Below are 16872 nucleotides of genomic sequence, written 5' to 3' on the forward strand. Positions count from 1 at the left end.
TAATATCATTATAAATTAGAAAAAATATCATGATTTTAATATTATTAATTTATAGAGATTTTATTAAAATGTATATATTTTTTTTGCTCTATATATTGTCCAAATTTTTTTAAAAATAAATGATTTTTTTAAAAAACAAATTTAAATAGTTGCTCAAAATTTTTAAAAATATGAAGATATAATGAATTTTATATAATACTAAAGCATATATGACCAAACATAAATATATAATGCATAGATGAACAATAATTCAATTATTTATCTTTTATTTTAAATTTTCACTAAAATAATAAGATTGATATTAAACAAAATCAACCATTGCTTTTTTTTTTTTTCTTTTTTTCTTAGCCATCATAGTATGGGCCCCATAAGAATAAATAAATTAAATATCTTTGTCCAAAAAAAAAAGAATAAATAAATCTCTCAAATTAATGTGGTACTTGTGTTCACACTTCTTCACACACACCTGAGAGTGGCCCTCTTCATCAATGGAGAAGATAGAGCACACGACGGTTTCAACCAATGGCATTAACATGCATGTGGCTTCGATCGGTTCAGGTCCAGTGATTCTCTTCCTCCATGGGTTTCCCGATCTCTGGTACTCATGGCGCCACCAGCTCCTCTCCTTCGCCGCTTTAGGTTACCGCGCAATCGCTCCAGATCTCCGAGGTTACGGCGACTCCGACGCGCCGCCGTCTCCTGAATCATACACCATCCTTCACATCGTCGGAGACCTCGTCGGATTACTTGACTCGCTCGGTGTTGACCGGGTTTTCCTCGTTGGTCACGATTGGGGAGCAATTGTCGCGTGGTGGCTTTGTATGATCAGGCCTGATCGAGTCAAAGCGTTGGTCAACACTAGCGTTGTGTTTAATCCGAGGAATCCTTCTGTGAAGCCTGTTGATAAGTTTAGGGATTTGTTCGGCGACGATTACTACGTTTGCAGGTTTCAGGTGAGATTTTTAAAAACTCATGAAAACTTTAAAAAATTGAAATGACAATTAGGGTTTTGATGAAGTTTCCATGTGTTTGCAATCAAATACATACTTAGGGTTGATGATTGCTGTTCAGGATTGTTTTATTGTCAACAAGAGTTGAGGCAAATTGGTTATATAGGCAATGCTTGTTTAGTTGTGTGAAGTGATTGAATTGATTTGAGAATTTTTTTGCCATGGCAATGAGGAATCTTGATGCAGCTTTCAATTACGTTGAGCTTTTATATGGGAAATTTTCTCAACCACCATTAATTTTTGTTTGGTTGTATTGAGACAGAGACCATCCAACTACCTATACATAGCTCAAATTAGCTCAGCCTCTGATATATGCAAGTTGCAATTGATGATTTGACAAAAGGCATATAGTCAAGTGAAAGTCAAAGTCAAAGCTTTATTTGGGTTATGGTTGCTTGAAGTATATGCAAGTTGGATCAGTCTTGTGGTTTTCCATTGGTTAATTTGGTCTCTTTTACTAATGATTCTGAGTTTATTTTCTCAGGAGACTGGAGAGATCGAAGAGGACTTTGCTCAAGTTGATACAAAGAAGTTAATAACCAGATTTTTCGTTTCGCGTAACCCACGTCCACCTTGCATTCCGAAGTCAGTTGGTTTCAGAGGTTTACCTGATCCACCTTCTTTGCCTGCTTGGCTCACAGAACAAGATGTCAGTTTCTACGGAGACAAGTTTAGCCAAAAAGGTTTCACCGGTGGACTCAACTACTATCGCGCTATGAACCTGTAAGTCTTATGAATGCTAGCACCAATTCTATATTATACATTTATCTGGTTAATCTTTGACCTGAGTCGATCTGGTCTCATCCTAACCTGTAGAAGCTGGGAACTAACGGCTCCGTGGGCTGGTCTACAAATCAAGGTCCCTGTGAAATTCATAGTTGGCGATCTAGACATAACATACAATATTCCCGGAACAAAGGAATACATACATGGTGGTGGTCTGAAGAAGCACGTGCCGTTTCTACAAGAAGTGGTGGTAATGGAAGGTGTAGGTCACTTCCTCCAGCAAGAGAAGCCCGATGAGGTCACTGACCATATCTATGGTTTCTTCGAGAAATTCAGAACCCGCGAAACCTCATCCTTGTAGTAGGTCTCCGTCTGCACAATGTCAAGCTCTCAAGGTTAATTGCGCTCTCGGTCAAGGTTACTGTCTTACTTGTTTTGGTAAATAATAACTTCAATGCTTTATCATTTTGGTTGTGGATCACTCGTTTTGTTGAAATAAAAAGAAAATGAGGGCAGTTGAATTTTTTGTTTCCGAATTGTCTTTGTCCAAGTTAAATTTCAAAATGTTGAATTCTTATGGCCGACTCTAGAAAACATCATTTTAAGCATAGGTGAAATTAGTTATAAAAAATCGAAATGTACAATTTTATCAAAAAACAATAAATTTGGCAAGGACAATTATACTTTACACCTACCTACTAAATAAAATTAATTACCATTTTAGTATTATGATTGGAGGATATGAGTTTTCTTTTATCAGTGGGATATTTTTTCCTACTTAAATCTCAAACGCGTCCGGATCACGCGCCTATTACGCGTAAAACTCCGACTTTTGTTAGACAAATATTCACAATTAATGGAAGACGCCAGTCAGAAGAGAAAAACCACTCCGCACATGAAATGACAAAAACACCCTCGTCTTCTTCCGTCGCACCGCTTCTACAGCGATGTCATTTTAGTCAAACCTAAAATTCCCTTTGAAGAAAAAAAAAAAACCCACCAAATCCAAAATCATCCTTCTTCTTCTTCTTGTTCTTCTTCGCTGTAACGCTTTTTACCTAATCGGAGAGAGAGAGAGATAATGCAATCGTCGAAAGGACGGCGTAAAGTTGGCTCCACAGCCGCCGGAGCCGGTATTGACTCAGCGGAGAAGCTCGACGAACTCTTGATTTCGTCTGCGATTTGTAACGGCGAAGATTTAGGACCGTTTGTTCGGAAAACGTTCGGTACAGGGAAACCAGAGACTCTTCTTCACCATCTCAAGTTTTTCGCACGATCTAAGGAGTCAGAGATCGAAGAGGTATGTAAAGCTCACTACCAAGACTTTATCCACGCCGTAGACGATCTCAAATCGCTTCTCTCAGATGTTGAATCGCTTAAATCTGCGCTTTCCGATTCCAACTCTAAACTCCAATCCGTTGCGGCGCCGCTTCTTTCGTCTCTTGATTCGCTTGTCGAGGCTCAGACTGTGTCTAAGAACGTCGATCTGGCCATTGGAGCCGTCACTCACTGTGTCCGTGTCATGGAGCTTGTTTCTCGAGCTAATCAGCATCTCCAGAGCGGTAATTTTTACATGGCGTTGAAGTGTGTGGACTCGATTGAGAGTGATTTCATGGACAAAACTCCTTCGTCAACGCTGAAGCGGATGCTTGAGAATAGGATTCCGGCGATTAGATCTTATGTGGAGAGGAAAGTGAATAAGGAGTTTGGTGATTGGTTGGTTGAGATCCGTGTGGTGAGTCGAAATTTGGGTCAGTTGGCTATTGGTGAAGCTTCCGCGGCTCGTCAGCGAGAGGAAGAGCTCAGGATCAAGCAGAGGCAAGCGGAGGAGCAGAGCAGGCTTAGTTTACGTGATTGCGTTTACGCGCTAAACGAAGAAGAGGATGATGAATTTGGCTCTGGCCCTGACAGCAGCGACGCTGGTAGTTCCGGAGGTGGATTGCTAGGTTTTGACTTGACTCCACTTTATAGAGCTTATCACATTCATCAGACACTGTCTCTTGAAGATAGCTTTAAGAAGTACTATTTCGATAATAGGGATCTTCAGCTTACCTCTGACTTCCAGGTATCTACAATGACTCCGTTTCTTGAGTCTCATCAAACGTTTTTCGCACAGATTGCTGGTTTTTTCATTGTAGAGGATAGAGTATTAAGAACTGGTGGAGGTTTGATTTCGAAACAGCAAGTTGAGAGTTTGTGGGATACTGCTGTGATTAAGATGTGTACTGTGTTGGAGGATCAGTTCTCTAGGATGCAGACGGCTAATCATCTCTTGCTGATTAAGGATTATGTGAGCTTGTTAGGGGTGAGTCTACGCAGGTATGGCTATGCTGTTGATTCCCTTCTCGAAGTATTGAGCAAGCATAGGGATAAGTATCATGAGTTGTTACTATCTGATTGCCGTAAACAGATCACAGAAGCATTGTCAGCAGATAAGTTTGAACAGATGTTGATGAAGAAAGAATATGAATATTCCATGAATGTGCTCTCTTTCCAGTTACAAACATCAGATATCGTACCTGCATTCCCTTACATTGCTCCATTTTCAACCACCGTCCCAGATTGCTGCCGGATTGTGCGGTCTTTTATTGAGGATTCGGTTAGTTTCATGTCTCATGGAGGTCAGCTTGATTTCTATGATGTCGTGAAGAAGTATCTGGATAGGCTTCTAGGTGACGTTCTCGACGAGGCTCTGTTGAAGCTGATTAACTCGTCGGTTCATGGAGTTTCTCAGGCGATGCAAGTTGCAGCAAACATGGCCGTGTTTGAGCGTGCTTGCGATTTCTTCTTCCGTCACGCTGCACAGCTTTCAGGAGTTCCTTTGAGAATGGCAGAGAGAGGTAGGAGGCATTTCCCATTGACCAAATCTCAAAACGCTGCAGAAGATACACTCTCGGGAATGCTTAAGAAGAAGATAGATGGTTTCATGACGCTGATAGAGAATGTCAACTGGACAAGCGACGATATTCCACAAGGTGGGAATGAGTACATGAATGAAGTGTTGATCTACTTGGAAACTTTGGTTTCCACCGCGCAACAGATATTACCCGCTAAAGTTTTGAAAAGGGTTTTGCGCGATGTCCTTGCACACATTTCGGAGAAAATTGTTGGAACGTTATGCGGGGATCTAGTAAAAAGATTGAGCATGGCTGCAATCAAAGGACTTGATGTGGATATCCAGTTACTGGACTCATTTACAGAGAATCTAACTCCATTGCTCACGGATAAAGAAGCCAGAGAGATGAAAAAAGCATTCATTGAGATAAGACAGATGATCACTTTGCTTCTGAGTAGCCACCCTGAGAATTTTGTTAACCCGGTGATTAGAGAAAGAAGCTACAATGCATTGGATTACCGGAAGGTTGCGACGGTTTCAGAGAAATTCAGAGATCCATCAGATAGTATATTCGGGACTTTTGGAACAAGAGGGTCGAGGCAAAACCCGAAGAATAAATCTTTGGATGCGTTGATAAAGAGATTGAAAGATGTGAGCTGATGATGGATCCAAGCACAAATCAGAAGCGTAAGTACGATCCCGTCCTTTGTTTTTTTTTATCTATGCTATATTGTTAATTATATGATTGCTTTATATTTCATTGTTGATGATTCGTTGGTCTCTCTCAGAAAGAAAGGCAGAAAAAAAAAACACAAAACTGATTTCTTCATCCCAAGAGTGTATTTTTCTTTTCCCCTGCATTTTCGCAAATGAGTTCAATAGTTTGATTTCGAAATTCAAAGTTCATGTCACCACAGCCAGTCCAAGGCTTGACCTCTCTCCTTTCGATCCTGTTTAAATATACAGTAGGTGGTTTAAATACTGTGTTTTCATATCGAATTTAGCATCTTTTTATTAAAAATATTCTTCAAGAAACTTTTAATCCAAGTTTGATTTTTAGTGTATGTTTTTCTCAGATAAAATAGGTAAACAATTTGAATCGAGTTTAAGTTGTGTTAACTTGGAAATTTTCGGTTAGATTGATCTTTAAACTACCATGGTTTGGATGGGGTTGGTTTAGGCTCCGATTACCGCAGCGGTAAATGGTGACCAGGTTGAACCAAAGCGGTACCACCTTGTTTAATGCGATGCAAGATACATTTTTTGTTACTTCATTTTCAATCAAGGTTGGTTTGGTTACCACGTGATCGTGTTTGTTCCTTTGAACACGTGCCCTCTCTGTCAACCAAATTGCAACCGTCCATCTAATCGCATGGTCTCTCCATCAGACGCGCTGATTTACACTGTCCACAAGACACAAACACCTAACAACCATCTTCCGTCTGCTGTACTTATGATGAGAGTGACACAAAGCTTAAGTAAGCTTCAAAAGAATATACAATCTCAAACACGAGTCATAGGATACAAAAACTGAAAGAACCCATGTCGCCAAACGCTAAACCAACTTGCAATTTCATTTTCTTCCTTCTCTTCTTTACCGTCTCTTTCGCCGTCTCCGACCAAAAGCTGACCGCTTACAACGCTGTCAGACGTTACAACTTACCACCAGGAATCCTCCCAAAAGGCGTCGTGGACTACGAGCTCAACATCAAAACCGGAGATTTCGAAGTCCACTTCAACGACACGTGTGAGTTCACTATCCAGTCGTACCAGCTCAAGTACAAATCAACCATCTCCGGCGTTATATCCCCCGGTCATGTCAAGAATCTGAAAGGGGTTAGTGTTAAGGTGCTTCTCTTCTGGGTCAATATCGCTGAAGTGTTTATTGACGGCGCCGATCTCGATTTCTCCGTCGGAATCGCGTCGGCAAGTTTCCCGGCGGCTGATTTCGAAGAGAGTCCTCAGTGTGGTTGTGGGTTTGATTGTAATGGGCTTTTGTTTTCTTCTTAAATCTACTGGGCCTTGTATTGTGTATACTGAATAAAAAAGGCTTCTGTTATAACTTATGACTTATGAGTATGAGGATTAGTTAATTAATAATGTGTGTAATGTGTATGATTATTGATTAGGTTAGGTTTCTTTATGTGTCTTACCCATTTTTTCGGGTTTAAATGTCATTAACCAAAATTACTCTAATCCAAATGATAATAACTCTTAAGTCTTAATAGACCATATAAAGTGGTCTAACTGTAACATAATTTATATATTTCTTTCACGAAAAAAAAACAGAATCTAATCCTTATACTACAATTGAGAAAGAGAAAATCATGTGCAATTTTTTTTGTCATTTTGTTAACAAATGTCTTAAGATAAATTATTTCAAAATCATCCATTACAGAAACTTTTCCAAAAATAATTAGTCTCATCATCAGTACAACCTGACACCCTGTCGTGTCAAGTTGTCGACCTAAAAACGCCGTCGTATTTAATTTTTCTAAAAGATATTTTCCAACGAACAATACAAAAAAAAGTCTCCGACGGAGAAATCAAAAAACCCAAAAATCAAAGCTTTTGATTTTGTGTTCCATCAAAAAACCCAAATGACTCATCTCACGATTGTAATCGTTTCTATCATCTTCCTCTCTCCACTCGCCTTCGCCGTCACCGCCGAATCAGAAACTCCGACGGCGTATTCCCTCCTCCAAAGCTATAACTTCCCCGTAGGAATCCTTCCAAAAGGAGTCGTGGCTTATGATCTAGACACAACGACAGGCAAATTCCATGCGTATTTCAACAACTCGTGTAGCTTCTCTCTTGTGGGTTCTTACCAATTGAATTACAAATCGACGATCAGTGGTTACATCTCCGAGAACAAGCTCAAGAAACTGACTGGTGTTAAGGTCAAAGTTTTGTTCTTGTGGCTTAACATCGTCGAGGTTATCAGAAACGGAGACGAGATGGAGTTTTCAGTTGGGATCACGTCGGCGAACTTCGCGATTCAGGAGTTTTTGGAGTCGCCTCAGTGTGGGTGTGGGTTTGAGTGCAAAGATTCGAAATTGGACTCGTTTGCGAGGAGAAACACTCCTTTGGTTTCTTCCTCTTGAATTTGAGAAAAAGGTTCAAATTTTTCTTTTTGTAATTTGTGTTTCAAGAAAAAAGTCTTTACCTTTTAGAAAAAAGATCGCATCTTTTTGTTATGTATTGTCCCAATAATAATTATGAGCGTTAGTTTCTGGAATTCGTAATTGTTTTACTTAAGTTCTGTTTTAAGGGATTCAAGTTGTGTAATGGTGAAAGAAGAGATATTGAAGGCAGATGTGAGAACATTTGTGAAGTGAATTCATCTTATCTGCTCAAAAGAAGGGATTCAATGGTGAATTTGGCTTTTTTTTGTGATCTGTCTTAGAGTGAATGTTTTGACTTTAGTTCATAAAGGTTCGTTTCTGAATCATGGTCCTGGATGACGTTTACTCCTTGTTTGTGTTGATTTGGTTTGGATGTGCTGGTAGTTAGGATGGAGGTGCAGTTAGTAGATGAGAGGCCAGGACATCGAGTTTTGGGGACTGTTTCGATTGATCTTTGATCCAGGATAGGATTGAGCTGCAGTTAGTAGAATAGTATCTATTGATCCCTCGCTGGTGGAGAGAATTAGCTTGCAGAGATAGTTAGTGAAGATGTTTTTGGTAGAGTTCTTGTGCTTTGGGGGGTAACTGTATAATGTTGCTGATTTTTTTCATCTGTTTTGGGATGGATTTAGAACATGGTTCTTTGAAGTTCTACACTGATTTCATTAGGCCATTGTGTTGATGATAGATACTGGTCTTTGAGAGTTATTCCAATTTAATATTCTCATAGGCTTGAGATAGTATCAGGAACTGGGAAATGTCACAATAACTAATGAATCTACACTGCTGAGATATTTTGATCTCGGATAGGATTGAGCTGCAGTTAGTAGAATACAGTCTATCTATCAGTCGATCTCGGATCTTTCTCTTAGGTGAAAAGAGAAGCGTGCAGATGTTGGAGTTAGTTAGTGAAGATGTTTTTGGGAGAGTCTTGTGATTTTTTCATCTTTTTTTTGGATGGAATTAGAACATGGTTCTTTGAAGTTCTACACTGGTTTTTTTTATTACATCATGTCTTTGTGATTCACTCCAATTTTAACATTCTCATAGGCTTGAAGTAGTGTCAGGAACTGGGAAATGTCACAATAACTAATGGATCTACACGAATGAGTCTGATTCTCCTCTTTTGAGATAGATGTCTACCGTTGCAGAGAATCTAAGAACCAAATTTACCACCCCGAAACAGAGTTTGAATGTAGTAACTGAAACGCAGGTTAGATCATAATCCTTTGTTATAAAATGATCATAATCCTTTGTTATATAAAATGATCATAATCCTTTGTTATAAAATGATCATAATCCTTTGTTATATAAAATGATCATAATCCTTTGTTATAAAATGATCATAATCCTTTGTTATATAAAATGATCATAATCCTTTGTTATAAAATGATCATAATCCTTTGTATATAAGGTATGATTTGATTGCTGACGAGAAGTTAGAACATAAAAAAAGGGCTATGGAGATTTTAGGTGATTTTTTTGTTCTTCTCGCTGGTGGGGTTTTGAGAGGAGCGGTTCAAAGCTTAAATCAACTGAACCGGGTCATGGATCGAGTAACCAGTTTTTTATGGTCTTTGATGCTTAAACTCAATCTTATCCTTGTAACTCGTTTCTACAAAGGATTTATCTACCTTATATACAAAGGCTCAAATCATACCTTATAATCCTTTGCAGTTTAAGAGTAACTCGTAAGGTTCATCTACGTTATTGCAGTTCTGGACTTAAGCCTTTAAGGTCAAGCTATGGTTTATGTCGTGATCCATTTGTCAATGGATCTGAATATACAAATAGAAAAATCAACGAATGTGCACAAAACATTTATTTCCGGTTAAGTTCTTTTAAACCGGTGACGTTGAGCTCGTGAGAGTTGATTTTGACATGGCATGGCATATATAAGAAAAGTTTCGAAATTAACCGCAATTGATTTCATGTTAAGGTTTTAGATTACTCTTAGTCTTGGCCCTGTTTTAAAAATCCCCGCCTAGCACTGATTACGCTCCGCAAAATCGCTAGACCCACCCTCTCCGTCTCGATTAATGACTAATCCCCGCCTAGCATCGATTATCCGATTATGCATGTCTAGTCTGATTATTTTTCGCTTAATTCCGCTTAATTTTGTATATACAAATTTTTTTTAGAACCAAACAAAAATCAAACATAAATATTTTTGTTATTTAAGCATTTAAATTAAGAGATTATGATGTTTTACAATAACTAATGTATAATTTTTAACAAAAAATCATAAAATTTTCTTTTAAAATAATGTTTTTATGTGTTTACCATAATTTTAAAGACAATGCTATAGTTTTATATTTTATTTGATATTTTTCTTTTAACATAAACATAATTATACATATATTTAGTACAATATATTTTTATTATTATTAATTTAATAAAATAACCCTAAAACTAGTCTCCGATTAATTCCCGTTTAATCTCTAATTTTTTCGCTAGGCGCTAGGCTCACCTCGACCGTCTGACTTGCGCCTAGCGATTTCTAAAACATGGGTATTGGGTCAAGGTCTTCCGGTTAATACAATTACAATAATAATTCAGAAAAAAGATATATATTCCATATTTTCTCCCGTAGACTACTAACAAAGTGAGATAGTTTTGTGGGAGCCGGGAGGCATCACATTGACATTACACAAGTCCTTGTCAAACGAATTATGCAGTGTCAAGTAAGAAGGATCATAATTCATAAATAAATAAAAAATATCATATAATACCGTAAATGAAAATAGTCAACTATTGATGACTTTTCACGTTTGTAGAAAAAAATAATAAAAAAAGTCAATGGTATTTGTTCCTTCGATTCCATTGTATATTTCTGATATGCATACGAATGAATTTACATGTAACTAATAGTTTTTGTAGTATGATATGGATAAGAATTCCAATTTGGTATTTAAACTAGTACATAATGTAATATTGTTGGTGCGGGATTCAGCACCCCCGACATACTGAGCTAAACCAGAAATACTAATTGATTATTTAATCGGGAATCCGGTTAAGGACTTAATTAGGTCATGAGAAGTCGATTTGGATGAGGCCCAGTCTTGGAGGGAAAGAAACCGACTTCCACTTCGGTTCGGCGGCCGATTCGAGCAATAAGGCAGTTTTCTATATCTCACTTCGTCCGATAAGGAAAGTTAATATATTTAGCGGTCTACACATATGTATAAATAAGGAGAGACTTCTCCATTGTAAATCATCCAGAATCGAATACAATAACCGAGTTCTCTTTTCGTTCTTAGCAATAAACCCTAACTTCTTTGAGTTCTTCTTCTTTACTTCTAATTTCAAGGTTTAGATCTATTTTCTAGAGAGATTATCTTATTGAATTTGTTTCCCCCTTAAACAAATTCATTGTGGAAACCTAGTTTCTACAAATACAATAACTATATTTATTCTTGTGAATATGTTGTAGCATTTATCAAGGCTTTTTAAAGGTGCTAGAAAATAGTTACTCGTCTGTCGTCTATTTCAAAACTTCTGTTTTTTCGCTGGTTTTTTCTAGTTTCAGTGCAAGACGTTGTTGGAGCTATACCAAACATACACTTTTTTAGGGTTAGGTATCAAAAGAAAAGGCAGAATTAGTTTTGCTTAATATTTTTTGGGTGTAAGTATCATACAAATCGCAGGGATTTAGAATCATCATCTTATGTGTTTAGTCGCTATCTAAACATGTGCGAATAAAAGTTATCTTCAAGTAGTACTTGACAAGTACTACAAGTAATAAACATATACCTTTTACTGATCCTAATCCAATAACCACTTTAAAATTTCTATGTCTACATCGGAATCACTTGTTAATATGCAAATTATGGCTATATGACATGATTGGGTAGATACGAAGAATTAGCAAACAACTCAAAAGAATAAAGGAGCAACTCAATTATTATATAGTCAAGTAAAAGAAAATTCTATGCTGATAGATTCGATGTACCAAGGTGGCCTCTCTCCCAAAATAAGTGTCTCAAAGCCTTTGAGCATAATTGACTCTTCAAAGGAAGATAGGACACGTCTTACGTCTCTTTTGCCCTTTTGAATTATTTTAACTTCACGTATATATGTGGAATAACTACTACACAACAAATTTAAGCTGGTATTGATTCCTCAATGGCTCAATAAAGAAAGCAAATAAAGAAGCAAACCATTTTGTAATCATTGATCAATGTGTGATTTATTACGGAGAATCGAATCACCTAACTCCTTTGATTACGCTACTCAATCACTCTCCTTAATCTCTCTCATTTACTCTGTAGAATATTGACTTATTATAGTTAGTCTACCCACTCTTGTATATATTGTCTCTGTAACACTCATCAATAGATAACATATTCAGCTCTTACATGGTATCAGAGCAACACGATCCATAACCCTAATATATCAAAAGCAAAATTTTTCTTTCTTTTTCGCCGTCATGGCTGCTCCTCAAAATCTCCCCCCCACAGACACCATCACCGCAAACAATCAGACTCTTCTAAATCTTAATATGACTAATGTCACCAAGCTTACACCCACAAATTACCTCATGTGGAAACTACAAGTTCATGCCCTTGTTGATGGTCATGGTCTTGTTGGTCACCTTGATGGTTCCACGGTGGCTCCGTCTGTTAATGTCACCGTCAACAACGCTACTACTCCAAATCCCGACTCTGTTACATGGCAACGTCAAGACAAGCTCATTTATAGTGCTCTTCTTGGGTCGATGTCTCTTGCTGTCCAACCGATTCTATCCCGTACCACCACTGCTGCTGAGATCTGGACTACCCTTGCCGCCACCTACGCCAAACCAAGCTGGGGTCATATTAAACAATTGCGTGATCAACTAAAACACTGGACGAAAGGCAGCAAGACGATCGATGAGTTTCTCCAAGGTTTCACCACTCGGTTTGATACTCTTGCTACTCTTGGCAAACCTGTTGCACATGAAGAACAGGTTGACTATATTCTTGAAGGGCTTCCTGATGAGTATCGCCCTATCGTTGATCAGATTGAAGGACGAGATATTCCTCCCACCATAACCTACATCCATGAACGCCTTCTTAATCAAGAGGCAAAGATCTTGTCAAAAGTTGCCTCCTCTCCGTTTCCTGCTTCGGCTCATGTTGCCACTCACCGCAACAATTCTTCTCACCGTGGTGGTCACTCCAACAATGGGAAGAAGCACTACAACAACAACAACAATAACACTTCCAACCATCAATCCTCCCAAATGGTCCACTCTGATGCATCTCATGGACACAAGCCTTACTTGGGACGATGTCAAATCTGCAACACACAAGGTCATAGCGCCCGGTGGTGTCCACAGTTTCGCTCTCGCTCGCAGCATTCAAACCAGACTAGTCCTTTTCGACCGTGGCAGTCCCGTGCTAATCTTGCTATGGGCTCTTCCTATGATCCGAATCAGTGGCTCCTTGACAGTGGTGCGACACACCATATGACATCTGATCTCAGCTCAATGTCACTCCATGAACCGTATACTGGTGGTGATGATGTTGTTGTTGCTAATGGGTCTCCAATACCCATTACTCATATTGGTTCTAAGCTTCTTCCCTCTCAGATTCGTGATCTTAAATTACACAAAGTTTTATGTGTTCTTGATATTCATCGCAATCTTATCTCGGTCTATCGATTATGTAACACTAATCATGTCTCCGTTGAATTCTTTCCTACGTTCTTCCAGGTGAAGGATCTGGCAACGGGGGTTCCACTTCTACAAGGCAAGACCAGCAATGATCTCTATGTTTGGCCGATATCTTCATCGCAAATCAAGGCTCTTTCCACTTATACTCTTTCCAAAGCTTCTCTTCCAGTATGGCACTCCCGTCTTGGACATCCCTCTGCATCAGTTTTAAACACTATGATTTCTTCTTTTACTCTACCAGTTGCAAGTTCTACTTCTAAACAATTTTCATGCTCCGAAATTCTTCTTAATAAGAGTCACAAACTACCATTTTCTCAAAACACCATTGTCTCAACACGTCCTCTCCAATATCTATACTCCGATGTATGGACATCGCCAATTCACTCACACGATAACTACAAGTATTACCTCATACTTGTTGATCATTTCACACGTTATACGTGGCTGTATCCAATGAAACGGAAATCTGATGTCAAAAACATTTTTATTGCCTACAAATCGTTGGTTGAAAATCGGTTCCAGCAGAAACTTGGTACCTTGTTCTCAGATAATGGTGGTGAATTTTTGGCTCTCCGTGAATATCTTGCAACCAATGGCATCTCCCATTTGACGTCTCCTCCGCATACCCCTGAGCATAATGGAATCTCGGAAAGGAAGCATCGTCATGTTGTAGAAACGGCTCTCACACTCCTATCCACTGCTTCTATTCCCATGGTGTACTGGCCTTATGCTTTTCAAACAGCGGTGTATCTTATCAATCGGTTATTCACACCGGTTCTCTCCAATCAATCGCCATTCTACAAGTTGTTTGGGACACATCCAAATTACGACAAGCTGAAGATCTTTGGTTGCCTTTGCTTTCCGTGGCTTCAACCATATGCCCAACATAAACTTGACAGTCGGTCCAAGCAATGTGTCTTCTTAGGCTACTCACTGACGCAAAGTGCATATTATTGCCTGCACGTTCCTACTGGTTGGATTTATACATCGCGACATGTTCGATTTGATGAGGGACGCTTTCCTTTTGCTGAAACCGGTAATCGACCACCTGCTGATGAAGACGGTTCTCTGCTAGTATCCAGTTCGATGCCCACGGTAGTCCGTCTCTCGCCGTCGCCAACAAGTGGAATCCCCGGAACCGAACTTCACCCTGCTCCGTCACTTCCTGCGTCGCCACAGGTATTGCCTTCCTCATCTTCGAACTCTTCTTCTTCTTCCTTTCCAATTTCTGAGCCCACTGCTCCAAATACACATGGGCCTAACACCTCGGTCCAGCAAACTCAATCTTCCACTGAGCCCACTGCTCACACCAATAATGATCCGACTCCCACGGATCAGACCGAACCTTCCTCCACCTTCGTAAACCAAGAGTCTCGTGACTCGTCCCCTGCAACTACGCGAATTACACCTTCCCCACAACCACAAAATCCTCCACCTCGTCAACCACCTGCAAATATCCACAAAATGCAAACTCGAGCCAAAAATAACATCACAAAGCCAAAAACCAAATTGAATCTCCATGTTGCAGGTACATGACAGTCACGCGAACCGTCAACTGCTACACAAGCTTTGAAAGATGAGAGGTGGCGTCGCTCGATGTCTGTTGAGTATAATGCCCAACGTCTCCATCAAACATGGGATTTAGTTCCTCCCAATCCCACGCAGAATGTCATTGGTTGTCGATGGGTGTTTACCACCAAGTACCATCCTAATGGAGATTTGAATCAATACAAGTCACGATTGGTTGCTAAGGGGTTTCATCAGAAATATGGGGTTGATTATGCAGAAACGTTTAGTCCAGTCATTAAATCAACAACAATACGGTTAGTACTTGAAGTGGCGGTTGCTCGTTCTTGGCCAATCAAACAATTGGATGTTAATAATGCGTTTTTACAAGGAGAATTAACAGAGGAGGTGTATATGGCTCAACCCCAAGGATTTGTTGACAAGGATCACCCTGATTACGTTTGCCGGCTGAAGAAACCAATCTACGGTCTCAAGCAAGCTCCACGTGCCTGGTATCTTTCTCTCAAACAACATCTTCTTCACAATGGTTTTACGAATTCTCTAGCCGATACTTCTCTATTCATTCACCGGACTGCCACGACGTTTACTTATGTACTTGTATATGTCGACGACATTCTGGTCACTGGGAACGACCCCAAGCTTGTTGACCATGTGCTCCATGCCTTTGCTACTCGCTTCTCTATTAAGGATCCCACTGATCTTAGCTATTTTTTGGGTATAGAGGCCACAAGGTCTAAGGCTGGTTTACATCTAATGCAACAGAAATATATTGTTGATCTCCTAGCAACACATAACATGTCCGATGCCAATCCTGTAGCTACACCGCTTCCCGTTTCCCCAAAGCTTACTCTCCATGGTGGAACACCTCTTCATGATGCCAAACAATATCGTTCAGTTGTTGGAAGTCTGCAATATCTTTCGTTCACGCGTCCTGATATTGCTTATGTGGTGAATCGTTTATCACAGTTTATGCATCGGCCTACAGACGCACATTGGCAAGCTGCGAAACGGGTCTTAAGATATCTTGCTGGGACTCTCACCCATGGTATTTTCTTTCATTCCAACTCTGCGATCTCTCTATAAGCATATTCAGATGCGGATTGGGCTGGTGATATAGAAGATTTCGTGTCTACCAATGCTTTTGTTATCTACTTAGGACGTAATCCCATCTCTTGGTCCTCTAAGAAGCAACGTGGTGTAGCTCGGTCTTCCACAGAAGCAGAATATCGTGCTGTAGCTAATACAGCCTCTGAAGTTCGCTGGTTATGCTCTCTCCTTACCGAGCTTGGTGTCACATTACCTGCTGCTCCAGTAATCTTTTGCGATAATATCGGTGCCACATATCTATGTGCCAACCCCGTTTTTCACTCTAGAATGAAGCATCTTGCTTTGGGCTACCATTTTATTCGACAACAGATTCAGGCTGGTATACTACGAGTCTTACATGTTTCCACGCAAGATCAACTTGCTGATGCCCTCACCAAGCCACTGCCGAGACCGGGTTTCCAACGAGCATGTCACAAGATTGGAGTTTGAAGTCTCCCTCCATCTTGAGGGGGCATATTACGGAGAATCAAATCACCTAACTCCTTTGATTACGCTACTCAATCACTCTCCTTAATCTCTCTCATTTACTCTGTAGAATATTGACTTACTATAGTTAGCCTACCCACTCTTGTATATATTGTCTCTGTAACACTCATCAATAGATAACATATTCAGCTCTTACATGATTAGATGGACGCGAAGAGATAAACTTAATATGTCCATTGAACCTAATATTATACACTTCACACTTGTATAAAATATGATAAAGGAACGGTCGACACTCCAAAGGTACAAAACAATGTCTTTAAAACTAATTTAAGTATGATTTACTACATTATTAAAGGATTTCTATGTCAAGTAGCTGTTGCTAAATTATGCACTGCCACTAATTAATCCATTATAATTAGTATCCATTAGATAACCAAGAGACAAGATTCTGTCGGT

General features: G+C 39.4%; 4 protein-coding genes across 4 annotated transcripts; all 4 read left to right on the forward strand.

The window, feature by feature from the left end:
* Positions 1 to 328: 328 nt before the first annotated feature.
* On the forward strand, positions 329 to 2272 carry LOC104713989 (epoxide hydrolase 1). The gene is made up of 3 exons (XM_010431221.3): positions 329 to 953; positions 1495 to 1733; positions 1827 to 2272. The coding sequence occupies exons 1-3, from the start codon at positions 489 to 491 to the stop codon at positions 2095 to 2097; spliced, it is 975 nt and encodes a 324-aa protein (XP_010429523.1). The 5' UTR covers positions 329 to 488; the 3' UTR covers positions 2098 to 2272.
* Positions 2273 to 2587: 315 nt separating this feature from the next.
* LOC104713999 (exocyst complex component SEC15B) lies at positions 2588 to 6636 on the forward strand. The gene has a single exon (XM_010431228.2). The coding sequence runs from the start codon at positions 2818 to 2820 to the stop codon at positions 5230 to 5232; it is 2415 nt and encodes an 804-aa protein (XP_010429530.1). The 5' UTR covers positions 2588 to 2817; the 3' UTR covers positions 5233 to 6636.
* Positions 6115 to 6636, forward strand: LOC104714009 (uncharacterized protein At5g01610). The gene has a single exon (XM_010431239.3). It carries the CDS (start codon positions 6115 to 6117, stop codon positions 6580 to 6582), a length of 468 nt encoding a protein of 155 aa, XP_010429541.1. The 3' UTR covers positions 6583 to 6636.
* Positions 6637 to 7076: 440 nt separating this feature from the next.
* On the forward strand, positions 7077 to 7810 carry LOC104714019 (uncharacterized protein At5g01610). The gene has a single exon (XM_010431252.3). The coding sequence runs from the start codon at positions 7173 to 7175 to the stop codon at positions 7674 to 7676; it is 504 nt and encodes a 167-aa protein (XP_010429554.1). The 5' UTR covers positions 7077 to 7172; the 3' UTR covers positions 7677 to 7810.
* The last annotated feature ends 9062 nt before the right edge of the window (positions 7811 to 16872 follow it).

Source organism: Camelina sativa, chromosome 2 (genome assembly GCF_030686135.1).
Source record: "Camelina sativa cultivar CO46 ecotype springtype chromosome 2, ASM3068613v1".
In the NCBI taxonomy this organism is placed as follows: domain Eukaryota; kingdom Viridiplantae; phylum Streptophyta; class Magnoliopsida; order Brassicales; family Brassicaceae; genus Camelina; species Camelina sativa.

What these genes read in the sequence shown, in the direction of transcription:
- LOC104713989 (XM_010431221.3), top strand. Translation starts at nt 489, where the DNA reads ATGGAGAAGATAGAGCACACGACGGTTTCAACCAATGGCATTAACATG. An exon ending in ACTACGTTTGCAGGTTTCAG is followed by an intron (nt 954 to 1,494) that starts GTGAGATTTTTA and finishes TTATTTTCTCAG; the next exon opens with GAGACTGGAGAGATCGAAGA. An exon ending in TACTATCGCGCTATGAACCT is followed by an intron (nt 1,734 to 1,826) that starts GTAAGTCTTATG and finishes CCTAACCTGTAG; the next exon opens with AAGCTGGGAACTAACGGCTC.
- LOC104713999 (XM_010431228.2), top strand. Translation starts at nt 2,818, where the DNA reads ATGCAATCGTCGAAAGGACGGCGTAAAGTTGGCTCCACAGCCGCCGGA.
- LOC104714009 (XM_010431239.3), top strand. Translation starts at nt 6,115, where the DNA reads ATGTCGCCAAACGCTAAACCAACTTGCAATTTCATTTTCTTCCTTCTC.
- LOC104714019 (XM_010431252.3), top strand. Translation starts at nt 7,173, where the DNA reads ATGACTCATCTCACGATTGTAATCGTTTCTATCATCTTCCTCTCTCCA.